Below are 17,007 nucleotides of genomic sequence, written 5' to 3' on the forward strand. Positions count from 1 at the left end.
TCAAGTTGTGTACAACATCCTAATACTTTAATTAGTAATGCAACATGCAATAAGTGTCGAGCTATCAGTAGTTGTTTGCAACGTGCAGGTTGACACTCATTAAGGAGTGCCGGAAATGGATTTTCCGGACATACATATAATTTTTTCTTTAAATTATCGTTCCATTTTAAATGAAGTCCCGCGGACGAGCCATGTTGCCATCCACCTGTCAACTGTAAGGCTGTCAACACTGGTGGTGGTGCAGGCTGTTATACAGCCAGGCGGTGCTGCAGGCTGTTATACAGCCTGGCGGTGGTGCAGGCTGTTATACAGCCAGGTGGTGGTGCAGGCTGTTATACAGCCAGGCGGTGGTGCAGGCTGTTATACAGCCAGGCGGTGCTGCAGGCTGTTATACAGCCTGGCGGTGGTGCAGGCTGTTATTCAGCCAGGTGGTGGTGCAGGCTGTTATACAGCCAGGCGGTGGTGCAGGCTGTTATACAGCCAGGCGGTGGTGCAGGCTGTTATACAGCCAGGCGGTGGTGCAGGCTGTTATACAGCCAGGCGGTGGTGCAGGCTGTTATACAGCCAGGCGGTGGTGCAGGCTGTTATACAGCCAGGTGGTGGTGCAGGCTGTTATACAGCCAGGCGGTGGTGCAGGCTGTTATACAGCCAGGCGGTGGTGCAGGCTGTTATACAGCCAGGCGGTGGTGCAGGCTGTTATACAGCCAGGCGGTGGTGCAGGCTGTTATACAGCCAGGCGGTGGTGCAGGCTGTTATACAGCCAGGCGGTGGTGCAGGCTGTTATACAGCCAGGCGGTGGTGCAGGCTGTTATACAGCCAGGTGGTGCTGCAGGCTGTTATACAGCCAGGCGGTGGTGCAGGCTGTTATACAGCCAGGCGGTGGTGCAGGCTGTCATACAGCCAGGCGGTGGTGCAGGCTGTTATACAGCCAGGTGGTGCTGCAGGCTGTTATACAGCCAGGTGGTGCTGCAGGCTGTTATACAGCCAGGCGGTGGTGCAGGCTGTTATACAGCCAGGCGGTGGTGCAGGCTGTTATACAGCCAGGTGGTGCTGCAGGCTGTTATACAGCCAGGCGGTGGTGCAGGCTGTTATACAGCCAGGCGGTGGTGCAGGCTGTTATACAGCCAGGTGGTGGTGCAGGCTGTTATACAGCCAGGTGGTGGTGCAGGCTGTTATACAGCCAGGTGGTGGTGCAGGCTGTTATACAGCCAGGTGGTGGTGCAGGCTGTTATACAGCCAGGTGGTGGTGCAGGCTGTTATACAGCTAGGTGGTGGTGCAGGCTGTTATACAGCCAGGCGGTGGTGCAGGCTGTTATACAGCCAGGCGGTGGTGCAGGCTGTTATACAGCCAGGCGGTGGTGCAGGCTGTTATACAGCCAGGTGGTGCTGCAGGCTGTTATACAGCCAGGCGGTGGTGCAGGCTGTTATACAGCCAGGTGGTGCTGCAGGCTGTTATACAGCCAGGTGGTGGTGCAGGCTGTTATACAGCCAGGTGGTGGTGCAGGCTGTTATACAGCCAGGTGGTGGTGCAGGCTGTTATACAGCCAGGCGGTGCTGCAGGCTGTTATACAGCCAGGCGGTGGTGCAGGCTGTTATACAGCCAGGCGGTGGTGTAGGCTGTTATACAGCCAGGCGGTGGTGCAGGCTGTTATACAGCCAGGTGGTGCTGCAGGCTGTTATACAGCCAGGTGGTGGTGCAGGCTGTTATACAGCCAGGTGGTCGTGCAGGCTGTTATACAGCCAGGTGGTGGTGCAGGCTGTTATACAGCCAGGCGGTGCTGCAGGCTGTTATACAGCCAGGCGGTGCTGCAGGCTGTTATACAGCTAGGCGGTGCTGCAGGCTGTTATACAGCCAGGCGGTGGTGCAGGCTGTTATACAGCCAGGCGGTGGTGCAGGCTGTTATACAGCCAGGCGGTGGTGCAGGCTGTTATACAGCCAGGCGGTGGTGCAGGCTGTTATACAGCCAGGCGGTGGTGCAGGCTGTTATACAGCCAGGTGGTGCTGCAGGCTGTTATACAGCCAGGTGGTGGTGCAGGCTGTTATACAGCCAGGTGGTGGTGCAGGCTGTTATACAGCCAGGTGGTGGTGCAGGCTGTTATACAGCCAGGTGGTGGTGCAGGCTGTTATACAGCCAGGCGGTGCTGCAGGCTGTTATACAGCCAGGCGGTGGTGCAGGCTGTTATACAGCCAGGCGGTGGTGCAGGCTGTTATACAGCCAGGCGGTGGTGCAGGCTGTTATACAGCCAGGCGGTGGTGCAGGCTGTTATACAGCCAGGCGGTGGTGCAGGCTGTTATACAGCCAGGCGGTGGTGCAGGCTGTTATACAGCCAGGCGGTGGTGCAGGCTGTTATACAGCCAGGCGGTGGTGCAGGCTGTTATACAGCCAGGCGGTGGTGCAGGCTGTTATACAGCCAGGCGGTGGTGCAGGCTGTTATACAGCCAGGCGGTGGTGCAGGCTGTTATACAGCCAGGCGGTGGTGCAGGCTGTTATACAGCCAGGCGGTGGTGCAGGCTGTTATACAGCCAGGCGGTGGTGCAGGCTGTTATACAGCCAGGCGGTGGCTGCAGGCTGTTATACAGCCAGGCGGTGCTGCAGGCTGTTATACAGCCAGGCGGTGCTGCAGGCTGTTATACAGCCAGGCGGTGCTGCAGGCTGTTATACAGCCAGGCGGTGCTGCAGGCTGTTATACAGCCAGGCGGTGGCTGCAGGCTGTTATACAGCCAGGTGGTGCTGCAGGCTGTTATACAGCCAGGTGGTGCTGCAGGCTGTTATACAGCCAGGCGGTGGTGCAGGCTGTTATACAGCCAGGTGGTGCTGCAGGCTGTTATACAGCCAGGTGGTGCTGCAGGCTGTTATACAGCCAGGCGGTGGTGCAGGCTGTTATACAGCCAGGCGGTGGTGCAGGCTGTTATACAGCCAGGCGGTGGTGCAGGCTGTTATACAGCCAGGTGGTGCTGCAGGCTGTTATACAGCCAGGCGGTGGTGCAGGCTGTTATACAGCCAGGTCGGTGGTGCAGGCTGTTATACAGCCAGGTGGTGGTGCAGGCTGTTATACAGCCAGGTGGTGGTGCAGGCTGTTATACAGCCAGGTGGTGGTGCAGGCTGTTATACAGCCAGGTGGTGGTGCAGGCTGTTATACAGCCAGGTGGTGGTGCAGGCTGTTATACAGCCAGGTGGTGGTGCAGGCTGTTATACAGCCAGGCGGTGGTGCAGGCTGTTATACAGCCAGGCGGTGGTGCAGGCTGTTATACAGCCAGGCGGTGGTGCAGGCTGTTATACAGCCAGGTGGTGCTGCAGGCTGTTATACAGCCAGGCGGTGGTGCAGGCTGTTATACAGCCAGGTGGTGGTGCAGGCTGTTATACAGCCAGGCGGTGGTGCAGGCTGTTATACAGCCAGGTGGTGGTGCAGGCTGTTATACAGCCAGGTGGTGGTGCAGGCTGTTATACAGCCAGGTGGTGGTGCAGGCTGTTATACAGCCAGGCGGTGCTGCAGGCTGTTATACAGCCAGGCGGTGCTGCAGGCTGTTATACAGCCAGGCGGTGCTGCAGGCTGTTATACAGCCAGGCGGTGGTGCAGGCTGTTATACAGCCAGGCGGTGGTGCAGGCTGTTATACAGCCAGGTGGTGGTGCAGGCTGTTATACAGCCAGGCGGTGCTGCAGGCTGTTATACAGCCAGGTGGTGCTGCAGGCTGTTATACAGCCAGGCGGTGGTGCAGGCTGTTATACAGCCAGGTGGTGCTGCAGGCTGTTATACAGCCAGGTGGTGCTGCAGGCTGTTATACAGCCAGGCGGTGGTGCAGGCTGTTATACAGCCAGGCGGTGGTGCAGGCTGTTATACAGCCAGGTGGTGCTGCAGGCTGTTATACAGCCAGGCGGTGGTGCAGGCTGTTATACAGCCAGGCGGTGGTGCAGGCTGTTATACAGCCAGGTGGTGGTGCAGGCTGTTATACAGCCAGGTGGTGGTGCAGGCTGTTATACAGCCAGGTGGTGGTGCAGGCTGTTATACAGCCAGGTGGTGGTGCAGGCTGTTATACAGCCAGGTGGTGGTGCAGGCTGTTATACAGCCTAGGTGGTGGTGCAGGCTGTTATACAGCCAGGCGGTGGTGCAGGCTGTTATACAGCCAGGCGGTGGTGCAGGCTGTTATACAGCCAGGCGGTGCTGCAGGCTGTTATACAGCCAGGCGGTGGTGCAGGCTGTTATACAGCCAGGCGGTGGTGCAGGCTGTTATACAGCCAGGTGGTGCTGCAGGCTGTTATACAGCCAGGTGGTGGTGCAGGCTGTTATACAGCCAGGTGGTGGTGCAGGCTGTTATACAGCCAGGTGGTGGTGCAGGCTGTTATACAGCCAGGTGGTGGTGCAGGCTGTTATACAGCCAGGTGGTGGTGCAGGCTGTTATACAGCCAGGTGGTGGTGCAGGCTGTTATACAGCCAGGCGGTGCTGCAGGCTGTTATACAGCCAGGCGGTGCTGCAGGCTGTTATACAGCCAGGCGGTGCTGCAGGCTGTTATACAGCCAGGCGGTGGTGCAGGCTGTTATACAGCCAGGCGGTGGTGCAGGCTGTTATACAGCCAGGTGGTGGTGCAGGCTGTTATACAGCCAGGCGGTGCTGCAGGCTGTTATACAGCCAGGCGGTGCTGCAGGTTGTTATACAGCCAGGCGGTGCTGCAGGCTGTTATACAGCCAGGCGGTGCTGCAGGCTGTTATACAGCCAGGCGGTGGTGCAGGCTGTTATACAGCCAGGCGGTGGTGCAGGCTGTTATACAGCCAGGCGGTGGTGCAGGCTGTTATACAGCCAGGCGGTGCTGCAGGCTGTTATACAGCCAGGCGGTGGTGCAGGCTGTTATACAGCCAGGCGGTGCTGCAGGCTGTTATACAGCCAGGTGGTGGTGCAGGCTGTTATACAGCCAGGTGGTGGTGCAGGCTGTTATACAGCCAGGTGGTGGTGCAGGCTGTTATACAGCCAGGTGGTGGTGCAGGCTGTTATACAGCCAGGCGGTGGTGCAGGCTGTTATACAGCCAGGCGGTGGTGCAGGCTGTTATACAGCCAGGCGGTGGTGCAGGCTGTTATACAGCCAGGCGGTGGTGCAGGCTGTTATACAGCCAGGCGGTGGTGCAGGCTGTTATACAGCCAGGCGGTGGTGCAGGCTGTTATACAGCCAGGCGGTGGTGCAGGCTGTTATACAGCCAGGCGGTGGTGCAGGCTGTTATACAGCCAGGCGGTGGTGCAGGCTGTTATACAGCCAGGCGGTGGTGCAGGCTGTTATACAGCCAGGCGGTGGTGCAGGCTGTTATACAGCCAGGCGGTGGTGCAGGCTGTTATACAGCCAGGCGGTGGTGCAGGCTGTTATACAGCCAGGCGGTGGTGCAGGCTGTTATACAGCCAGGCGGTGGTGCAGGCTGTTATACAGCCAGGCGGTGGTGCAGGCTGTTATACAGCCAGGCGGTGGTGCAGGCTGTTATACAGCCAGGCGGTGGTGCAGGCTGTTATACAGCCAGGCGGTGGTGCAGGCTGTTATACAGCCAGGCGGTGCAGCAGGCTGTTATACAGCCAGGCGGTGGTGCAGGCTGTTATACAGCCAGGCGGTGCTGCAGGCTGTTATACAGCCAGGTGGTGGTGCAGGCTGTTATACAGCCAGGTGGTGGTGCAGGCTGTTATACAGCCAGGCGGTGGTGCAGGCTGTTATACAGCCAGGTGGTGGTGCAGGCTGTTATACAGCCAGGCGGTGGTGCAGGCTGTTATACAGCCAGGCGGTGGTGCAGGCTGTTATACAGCCAGGCGGTGGTACAGGCTGTTATACAGCCAGGCGGTGCTGCAGGCTGTTATACAGCCAGGCGGTGCTGCAGGCTGTTATACAGCCAGGCGGTGCTGCAGGCTGTTATACAGCCAGGCGGTGCTGCAGGCTGTTATACAGCCAGGCGGTGCTGCAGGCTGTTATACAGCCAGGCGGTGCTGCAGGCTGTTATACAGCCAGGCGGTGCTGCAGGCTGTTATACAGCCAGGTGGTGGTGCAGGCTGTTATACAGCCAGGCGGTGGTGCAGGCTGTTATACAGCCAGGTGGTGGTGCAGGCTGTTATACAGCCAGGCGGTGCTGCAGGCTGTTATACAGCCAGGTGGTGGTGCAGGCTGTTATACAGCCAGGCGGTGGTGCAGGCTGTTATACAGCCAGGCGGTGGTGCAGGCTGTTATACAGCCAGGTGGTGGTGCAGGCTGTTATACAGCCAGGCGGTGCTGCAGGCTGTTATACAGCCAGGTGGTGGTGCAGGCTGTTATACAGCCAGGTGGTGGTGCAGGCTGTTATACAGCCAGGCGGTGCTGCAGGCTGTTATACAGCCAGGCGGTGGTGCAGGCTGTTATACAGCCAGGTGGTGGTGCAGGCTGTTATACAGCCAGGCGGTGCTGCAGGCTGTTATACAGCCAGGCGGTGGTGCAGGCTGTTATACAGCCAGGTGGTGCTGCAGGCTGTTATACAGCCAGGCGGTGGTGCAGGCTGTTATACAGCCAGGCGGTGCTGCAGGCTGTTATACAGCCAGGTGGTGGTGCAGGCTGTTATACAGCCAGGTGGTGGTGCAGGCTGTTATACAGCCAGGCGGTGCTGCAGGCTGTTATACAGCCAGGCGGTGGTGCAGGCTGTTATACAGCCAGGTGGTGGTGCAGGCTGTTATACAGCCAGGCGGTGCTGCAGGCTGTTATACAGCCAGGTGGTGGTGCAGGCTGTTATACAGCCAGGCGGTGGTGCAGGCTGTTATACAGCCAGGTGGTGGTGCAGGCTGTTATACAGCCAGGTGGTGGTGCAGGCTGTTATACAGCCAGGCGGTGGTGCAGGCTGTTATACAGCCAGGTGGTGGTGCAGGCTGTTATACAGCCAGGTGGTGGTGCAGGCTGTTATACAGCCAGGCGGTGGTGCAGGCTGTTATACAGCCAGGCGGTGGTGCAGGCTGTTATACAGCCAGGTGGTGGTGGTTGTATAACAGGATGTCCTACAACTATATCACCTGCGCAGAAAGCTACTTGTTCCTGGCGTGTGAAAGTGCCAACTTCCTGCGGAGTCTCCCGGTGTCAACACGCGAGGCCTCACAGGTAACGTCATTGACGAAGGTCACCTCCCCTTCTCGCCACTAGTCGTCTCCTGCGGGTGGTGTGTCCTCACTAGTTTACTGCATACACGCGTATACCCAGAGAGCGTACACGCGTATACCCAGAGAGCGTACACGCGTATACCCAGAGAGCGTACACGCATATACCCAGAGAGTGTACACGTGTATACCCAGAGAGCGTACACGCGTATACCCAGAGAGTGTACACGCATATACCCAGAGAGCGTACACGTGTATACCCAGAGAGCGTACACGTGTATACCCAGAGAGCGTACACGTGTATACCCAGAGAGCGTACACGTGTATACCCAGAGAGCGTACACGCATATACCCAGAGAGCGTACACGCATATACCCAGAGAGCGTACACGCATATACCCAGAGAGCGTACACGCATATACCCAGAGAGCGTACACGCATTTACCCAGTGAGCGTACACACGTATACCCAGAGAGCGTACACGCGTATACCCAGAGAGCGTACGCGCGTATACCCAGAGAGCGTACACGTATATACCCAGAGAGTGTACACGCATATACCCAGAGAGCATACACGCATTTACCCAGTGAGCGTACACACGTATACCCAGAGAGCGTACACGCGTATACCCAGAGAGCGTACGCGCGTATACCCAGAGAGCGTACACGTATATACCCAGAGAGTGTACACGCATATACCCAGAGAGCGTACACGCATATACCCAGAGAGCGTACACGCATATACCCAGAGAGCGTACACGCATATACCCAGAGAGCGTACATGCATATACCCAGAGAGTGTACACGTATATACCCAGAGAGCGTACACGCATATACCCAGAGAGCGTACACGCATATACCCAGAGAGTGTACACGCATATACCCAGAGAGCGTACACGCGTATACCCAGAGAGCGTACACGCATATACCCAGAGAGCGTACACGCATATACCCAGAGAGCGTACACGCATATACCCAGAGAGCGTACACGCATATACCCAGAGAGCGTACACGCATATACCCAGAGAGCGTACACGCATATACCCAGAGAGCGTACACGCATATACCCAGAGAGCGTACACGCATATACCCAGAGAGCGTACACGCATATACCCAGAGAGCGTACACGCGTATACCCAGAGAGCGTACACGCGTATACCCAGAGAGCGTACACGCGTATACCCAGAGAGCGTACACGCGTATACCCAGAGAGCGTACACGCATATACCCAGAGAGCGTACACGCATATACCCAGAGAGCATACACGCATATACCCAGAGAGCATACACGAGTATACCCAGAGAGCGAGACCACAAAAGGTATTAATCAGGCTCCAGTGGATGTGGTTGGTTATTGGGTTTTACAATTGATATGTACACCTTATATATAGTTACAATGGGCGTTGGTTCAAGTGCCCGTAAGTTTATTGAGAAAAAGGAAGTACATCTCAAAAGGATAGAGTACCATAGGCTATTATTACCCTCGTGTATATGAGGTCCCTCAAGGGGGCTCACCACCCATACAGTACACAGTTAGTAATCATATTTTAAATTTTATATTCCAATGGTAATCACATGGCGCACATTGTGGAATCTCTTATTGATTATGCTGCCCCGGTCATATCTTGTTTTGGTAAAGGCAGGTTAAACAAGTTGGAGAATGTACAAATCCTCAAGGGCCGTGACGAAGATTCGAACCTACGTCTGTGAGCATCCCAGACGCTGCCTTAATCGACTGAGCTACGACATGGTTAGAGCGTAACGTGATGCATCAATCCTCATTGATGCGTCACGTTATTGTGATTTGTGTGTGTATTGGAGAATGTACTAAAAGAAGCCATGAGAATAATCCCAAGATTATTCTCATGGCCCAAAAGTTAGTTTAGTTCATTTATTATGCACCCCATACCCATCTTGTGGGCGGTAGTGAAAAGGGTTACAGAGGCACATAATGGGCTCAGGGACTGAACCCCACAATTCATATAGCTAACCAAGTTACAATCTTGATGAGCTAGTTACAAAACTCTATAAGTCGTCACATCAACAATGGGTTCGAGATCGACCACAAGTACAGTTTCTAAATTAAGCAACTGACATATGTGGAGAGCTAGTGTCACAATTGATATGTTTGTCCTGCACACCGCCCCCCATCCAGTGGGCAGCGGTGGATAGGTTACAATCACTCAGTTACTACCTACAGTTAGCAAACTGGGGATATTTGGCTAAAATTTCTGGTAGCAGATAATTTTGAATGAAATATTTACACATCGTTAGAACATTGGTTATATAATTGTCTCTAAATTCACGTATCTTTTCGCACTCCATCACATAGTGACGGAGGGTGTGCAAATAATTTTGTTGACGGTTTACATTTGGTCAGGTCCACATCGGCAGATAATGAGAATTTCCAGAGATGGGAGATGGGAGATCATGACCCAAGAAATACTAATACTGAGATAATGATATGATTGAGCTTACAGAGTATTGGGGATAGAATTTCAGAGATAAATGAAGCTTCGGCGGTTAGATTAATGAGTGGAGAGGGAGATAATGAATTAATCCTCTCACTTCAAAAGGTGGAAAGAAATGAATAATGCATGTGAAAGCATAATAACTCCTTACTATACCCCATCTGTATACTAGTATACTCCCCACTACACCCCATGTGTTTGCCATAGCCAAATTTTCTACAGCTTCAATCCTCTTTTACAACTTTTTGTGGTATTCCAAGATCTGTGTACCGACCACTGAGTCCACAAAGCTACTCTGCACCTCATCATCACCACTTGGGTACACTTTTTCGGCTTTGTTTCCCACTAGGAAAATGGCTTCGATAACCACTAGGCTATCCTTAATCGTCGCCGTGCCTTTCTCTCACCCGTTGGTCGCAGAGACTATTGTCTCTTCACTGTTTTTTCCCTTCTTCCTGCTGTGCAATCTTGCCTTCCTTCGGATCTTCGTTTACCCTGCTTATGGGCGCCGGCTTGGAATCTCTAACACGGGGCTTCATGGGACATCAATTGCAGCAAGATGACCATTTTTTTCTCCTTTGTCAATCCTGACTATACTGTCACGAGACATGCTTATTACCACAACTTCTGTGCTGGTGACAGAACACAACTCACATTGCATCTGTTATATATGGCTAGATAATATTGCATATTAGAGCTAAGTCATTGAAATAATACTTATCATAATTTCCAGTAATGAATGTTTGCAGCCTAGCCGTTGCAGTTCATAATTTTAGGCTACACAGCCACTACTTTCATTGTATGTCAATCAGAGAAACAGATCTCAACTTACACTGCATGAAATAGCATATCACTTTAGTCTAATTAATAAAATATCTGAAATTCTTACACTGTGTACGTAGGCCTGTTTCGCTTCTATTAACGAAAATAGGATGAAATGATAAGCTATGTAGCCTAAAATAAGCAATACCAATATTATTCTGCAAGATATGCGTTGGAAATTGTTATTATGTAAATGCTTTATCTGGAATATGTCATTAGTCAATATTTTAGTCATGCAGTGCAGTTACAGTGTGAGCGAGAGCCCCTATACAACGGCCAGAGACACTGGTAGCCAAGCCGCTACCGTCCCAACGTGCTATTCTGTGGCTGTGGTTATTTGCTCCATACAAATGTTTTGTTTGAAACTTTTTTGTTTTCTTAGTTTACTTTCTACCACAGACGTGGGATTACATTTAAGAACATAAGAACAAAGGTAACTGCAGAAGGCCTATTAGCCCATACGAGGCAGCTCCTATCTATAACCACCCAATCCCACTCATAAACATGTTCAACCCACGTTTGAAACAATCGAGGGATCCCACCTCCACCCACGCGGTAATTGGTTCCACAAATCAACAACCCTGTTACCGAACCAGTATTTACCCAAGTCTTTCCTAAATCTAAACTTATCCAATTTATACCCATTGTTTCGTGTTCTGTCTTGAGTTGATACTTTTAATACCCTATTAATATCCCCTTTGTTATGTCCATTCATCCACTTGTAAACCTCTATCATGTCACCCCTAACTCTTCGTCTTTCCAGTGAATGCAACTTAAGCTTTGTTAATCTTTCTTCATATGAAAGATTTCTAATTTGGGGAATTAACTTAGTCATCCTACGCTGGACACGTTCAAGTGAATTTATATCCATTCTATAATACGGCGACCAAAACTGAACTGCATAATCTAAATGGGGCCTAAAGATATAGCTGAAGAACCACACCAGGTGTCTTGTTACTAATGCTTCGATTAATAAATCCAAGTGTCCTATTCGCCTTATTACGAACATTCATGCATTGATCCTTTTGTTTTAAATTCTTACTAATCATAACTCCCAGATCCCTTTCGCAATCCGACTTCGCAATCTCAACACCATCTAGCTCGTATCTTGTAACTCTATCATCATTACCCAGCCTCAAAACTCTACATTTATCAGCATTAAACTGCATCTGCCAATCTTTTGACCATTCTAAAACTCTATTTAGATCAACTTGAAGTGATAGCGAGTCTTCTTTCGTGTTGATTTCCCTGCCGATTTTTGTATCATCTGCAAATTTGCAGATGTTGCTACTCAAACCTGAATCTAAATCATTTATATATATTATAAACAACAGAGGTCCCAGGACAGAGCCCTGAGGTACTCCACTAACATTATCCCACTCTGACTTAACCCCATTTATACTAACTCTCTGTTTCCTTTGGAATAGCCATGCCCTAATACAACTTAATATAGCACCCCCAATACCATGAGCTTCTATTTTTTTTAATTAGTCTTTCATGTGGCACTGTATCAAAAGCTTTGCTAAAGTCAAGGTACACAACATCACAATCCTTACCACTATCAACTGCCTCAACTATGCTGGAATAAAAAGTTAGCAAATTTGTTAAACATGAACGGCCATTTGTAAAACCATGTTGCGACTCATTTATTAATTTATGTTTTTCAAGATGGAGACGAATTGTATTTGCAATTATTGATTCAAGTAACTTTCCCACAATAGACGTTAGGCTAATTGGCCGATAGTTTGACGCAAGTGATCTATCTCCTTTCTTAAAAATTGGTACCACATTAGCTACCTTCCATGACTCTGACACTCTGCCTAGTGCCAGAGTCTGCTTTTCTTAGTTTACTTTCTACCACAGACGTGGGATTACATTTAAGAACATAAGAACAAAGGTAACTGCAGAAGGCCTATTAGCCCATAAGAGACAGCTCCTATTTATAACTACCCAATCCCACTCATAAACATGTCCAACCCACGCTTGAAACAATCGAGGGACCCCACCTCCACCACGTTACGCGGTAATTGGTTCCACAAATCAACAATCTTATGTTGTCAACAAAGTGTCGGTCCCATGTTGTTGTTATAGATTCAGCTACTCGGAACAAGTTCCAAGCAGCACGGGCTATGGTGAGCCCGTAACTTACCTGGCACAGGAGTGGGGCAAGTAGCACGGGCTATGGTGAGCCCGTAGTGGACTTACCTGGCACAGTAGTAGTGCTGTGCACTGTGTGTGTGTGTGTCGGTCCCTGCTGGAGACCTCATATTGAGAACTTACTGAAGGTGTAAGCAGTGAGGGGTGTAGTAACTGGCACAGTCTTCATGCCAACGGAAAAGATTGCTCAAAGATTAATTGTGTATCCAGGTACTGTGCTGTGTGAGTGAGGCAGCCAGAAATGTGGTACCATCAAGGCGTATATTGTACTTGCTTGGCAGCAGTGACTCCCAAACTATGCACTGTAGAAGTTCTCTTTATAGAATCTTTAGTTCGGATAAGTCTTGAGTCACCATATCTCTGACTTCAGGACAGAATAGAGCAAGGCAACTCACCTCGAGCCTCAACTAGTCCTGACTCAACCTGTCACCAACATAACGTTTAATAATTACAACATGTGGTTGGTCGTACAATTGCGAGTAAGGTTCCCAACTCGGGTCGAATTGGTGGAGAGCCAGAAGGCGGCTGTCAACACTAGAAGATGATCAAACATCAGCTATGGCATTTTTTTCCTTAGTAAATAATATACAATATAAAGATCATATTTACATCAATTTACAAGGGAAATATTATATATCATTTATCATCATTTATGCCTCGTCTGGATTATTATAAACATTTCTTACAGCAAATAGATATTGAAATTCAAACTAACTAAATAAAAGTTCTGCAGCACAATGGTTCCGCTTTCACCAGAGTACTGTAAATATTAGAGAATATTTGTCACCATTAAAATTTAGCATATATGCTTACAATTAATTTTTATTAAAGTAAACTCAAGAGTCAGGCTTTAAAATAAGATGATGCAAAATAACGTCGCCAGTCTTGAAGAACCTGAAATGGCCATATAAGAAGGGAGAGCGATCAAACAAGAAGTGTGTTAACACACCAGAACTAAGAAGAAAAAAAAAGTTCTCAGCGTAGCGTAACAGAATATTTCCTGGCAACTCTCCAGCATCCTCCAGCGACGAGCCTCGGGTGTGGCGCCCCCCCCCCCTAGGCTATAGCCTGGTAGAAATAGCCTAAGCTACTCTATTCCTTTGAGATGTATTTTATTGTCTCGATAAACGTACTTGAACCCAGGCTATACATTCAGTCCGTTCTCTTGATTTGCTACGTCTACAACATTTAACAGTACGTTGGGGACCAACGTACTCTAAACCAGTATTTACCCAGGGCTTTTCTTAATCTAAACTTATTCGAGGCTTAAGGCCATAGAATATGCTTGAATAATAAGAGAGGCTCAGAGCATTAAGCCAGGCATACAGCAGTGTGCTAGAGTTAGAACTTCAGGTAGACTAGGCTTACAACAAAAGTATTGGCGTTAAACAATGGGATATGTTTAATGTTTAATTATATACTTAAAGCCATATGTGAGACTTAAATTAACAGGATATGATTAAATCTACATGATGGGCATAAATCAGAGAGATAGGCCTAACCAGTACAATATGCTTAAAGCAATGAGATTATCTTGAAGCGATATGATTGAAGCATTATCATAAGCTTAGATGAAGAGGATAGGGCTTAGCTTAGAGCAATAGGATCCCTGGAGACACAACCGAAACTGTCTCTATTTTCCGCTTGTTACAACTTGTAATAAAGTTGTTACATCTTGGCTTAACGTGTTTATGACGTATTAGAACGTTGTTACAACTTGCTATATTGGTTGTTATAACTGGTTAGGAGGTGTTCAAACTTGTTCGAACGTTGTACCAACGTCGTAGTTTCGGTGTGTGTTTGGCGGGATAGGGCTTACGACATTCAGGTAAACTTTCAGCTATGAAATATGCATACAGCTATTGGATAGGTTTGTTCCTATGGGAAAGCTTTCCAAGTCGACCCTTCCTCCGAATAAACAGTACGTTTTAATACTAAATATAATAAGTACATTTTTGACTGTCTACATAGTACATAAATACACTTAATTGTGCTGTTACATTTAGCTCTCCATATATTCTCCTCATTTTCTGTTAATACACTCAAAATGTTTAAGTTGAAGTTTTCGTGTTCAATTCTATATACACAAGTTTTAAATATAAAGAATTTCTTTTTCAGTTTTCTTAAACAATAGATATTTTATACAAAATATGAAAATATCCTGAGTTACTTTATAATTTATTGAAAGATTTTCGTTTTGTTTTATTAGTTTTATAAAATTGTAATATCATTACAGCTATAGGTTAAGTACTAATTGTAATTAAGAAGCAATAAATGATATGTATATGCTTGTCTTCCTACACTCCCAAGGTTAAGTTAGGTCGTGGTTTTCTATACAGCTTTTCAATTAAACTCTAATATTCTCAATGTTTTGGTGCGATGCTGGCGATTAAGTGTATTTATGTACTATGCCAATAGTCAGGATTGTACTTATTACATTTAGTATTAAAGCATACTGTCTATTCGGAGGATGGGCTGTCCAAGTATGTGACGGGGCGTAAAATAATATGATTGGTGTAAATCAATGTGATTCCTTTAAAGCAATAAGATAATCTTAAAACATTTGGAGTATTCTTATTGCCTCGGGATAGGCTTACATCAGTGGGATAGACTCAAGGTAACAGCCTAGGCTTAAAATGATAGGTTTAAAACAATGGGTAATGTAATTAATATACAAGAAGCAGGATAGACCTTTGGGGAGTCTCACCAAGAGCATAGAGACGATGGACTGTACCAGCTGGAAGAATGGCCCCGGCCTCCCTTCACGGCCTGCCACGGCCTCCCTCCACGGCCTGCCACGGCCTCCCTCCACGGCCTGCCACGGCCTCCCTCCACGGCCTCCCTCCACGGCCTGCCACGGCCTCCCTTCACGGCCTGCCACGGCCTCCCTCCACGGCCTGCCACGGCCTCCCTCCACGGCCTCCCTCCACGGCCTGCCACGGCCTCCCTCCACGGCCTCCCTCCACGGCCTGCCACGGCCTCCCTCCACGGCCTCCCTCCACGGCCTGCCACGGCCTCCCTCCACGGCCTCCCTCCACGGCCTGCCACGGCCTCCCTCCACGGCCTGCCACGGCCTCCCTCCACGGCCTGCCACGGCCTCCCTTCACGGCCTGCCACGGCCTCCCTCCACGGCCTGCCACGGCCTCCCTCCACGGCCTGCCACGGCCTCCCTCCACGGCCTGCCACGGCCTCCCTCCACGGCCTCCCTCCACGGCCTGCCACGGCCTCCCTCCACGGCCTCCCTCCACGGCCTCCCTCCACGGCCTGCCACGGCCTGCCACGGCCTCCCTCCACGGCCTGCCACGGCCTCCCTCCACGGCCTGCCACGGCCTCCCTCCACGGTCTCCCTCCACGGCCTCCCTCCACGGCCTCCCTCCACGGCCTGCCACGGCCTCCCTCCACGGCCTGCCACGGCCTCCCACGGCCTGCCACGGCCTCCCACGGCCTCCCTCCACGGTCTCCCTCCACGGCCTCCCTCCATGGCCTCCCACGGCCGTGGAGGGAGGCACACGCAGGAGGGGTTCTTGCTGCTGGTGACGGCCTTCATCCATAAGCTGATTAATTCTGACTAGTGAAAGTGAGGTCCCGAAGCCTGCACCCGCCCACACTCCAGTAACTCACCTACTGTGTGAGGTCCCAGCACCCGCCCACACTCCAGTAACTCACCTACTGTGTGAGGTCCCAGCACCCGCCCACACTCCAGTAACTCACCTACTCTGTGAGGTCCCAGCACCCGCCCACGCTCCAGTAACTCACCTACTGTGTGAGGTCCCAGCACCCGCCCACACTCCAGTAACTCACCTACTGTGTGAGGTCCCAGCACCCGCCCACACTCCAGTAACTCACCTACTGTGTGAGGTCCCAGCACCCGCCCACACTCCAGTAACTCACCTACTGTGTGAGGTCCCAGCACCCGCCCACACTCCAGTAACTCACCTACTGTGTGAGGTCCCAGCACCCGCCCACACTCCAGTAACTCACCTACTGTGTGAGGTCCCAGCACCCGCCCACACTCCAGTAACTCACCTACTGTGTGAGGTCCCAGCACCCGCCCACACTCCAGTAACTCACCTACTGTGTGAGGTCCCAGCACCCGCCCACACTCCAGTAACTCACCTACTTTGTGAGGTCCCAGCACCCGCCCACACTCCAGTAACTCACCTACTGTGTGAGGTCCCAGCACCCGCCCACACTCCAGTAACTCACCTACTGTGTGAGGTCCCAGCACCCGCCCACACTCCAGTAACTCACCTACTGTGTGAGGTCCCAGCACCCGCCCACGCTCCAGTAACTCACCTACTGTGTGAGGTCCCAGCACCCGCCCACACTCCAGTAACTCACCTACTGTGTGAGGTCCCAGCACCCGCCCACACTCCAGTAACTCACCTACTGTGTGAGGTCCCAGCACCCGCCCACACTCCAGTAACTCACCTACTGTGTGAGGTCCCAGCACCACGTCTTACACCTGAGGCTTGGGCAAT

General features: G+C 51.0%; 1 protein-coding gene across 1 annotated transcript; it reads left to right on the forward strand.

The window, feature by feature from the left end:
- Positions 1-15,249: 15,249 nt before the first annotated feature.
- Positions 15,250-16,098, forward strand: LOC138364413 (putative protein FAM47C). Its single transcript, XM_069324038.1, has one exon. The coding sequence runs from the start codon at positions 15,250-15,252 to the stop codon at positions 16,096-16,098; it is 849 nt and encodes a 282-aa protein (XP_069180139.1).
- The last annotated feature ends 909 nt before the right edge of the window (positions 16,099-17,007 follow it).

Source organism: Procambarus clarkii, chromosome 13, assembly GCF_040958095.1.
Source record: "Procambarus clarkii isolate CNS0578487 chromosome 13, FALCON_Pclarkii_2.0, whole genome shotgun sequence".
NCBI classification, from domain to species: domain Eukaryota; kingdom Metazoa; phylum Arthropoda; class Malacostraca; order Decapoda; family Cambaridae; genus Procambarus; species Procambarus clarkii.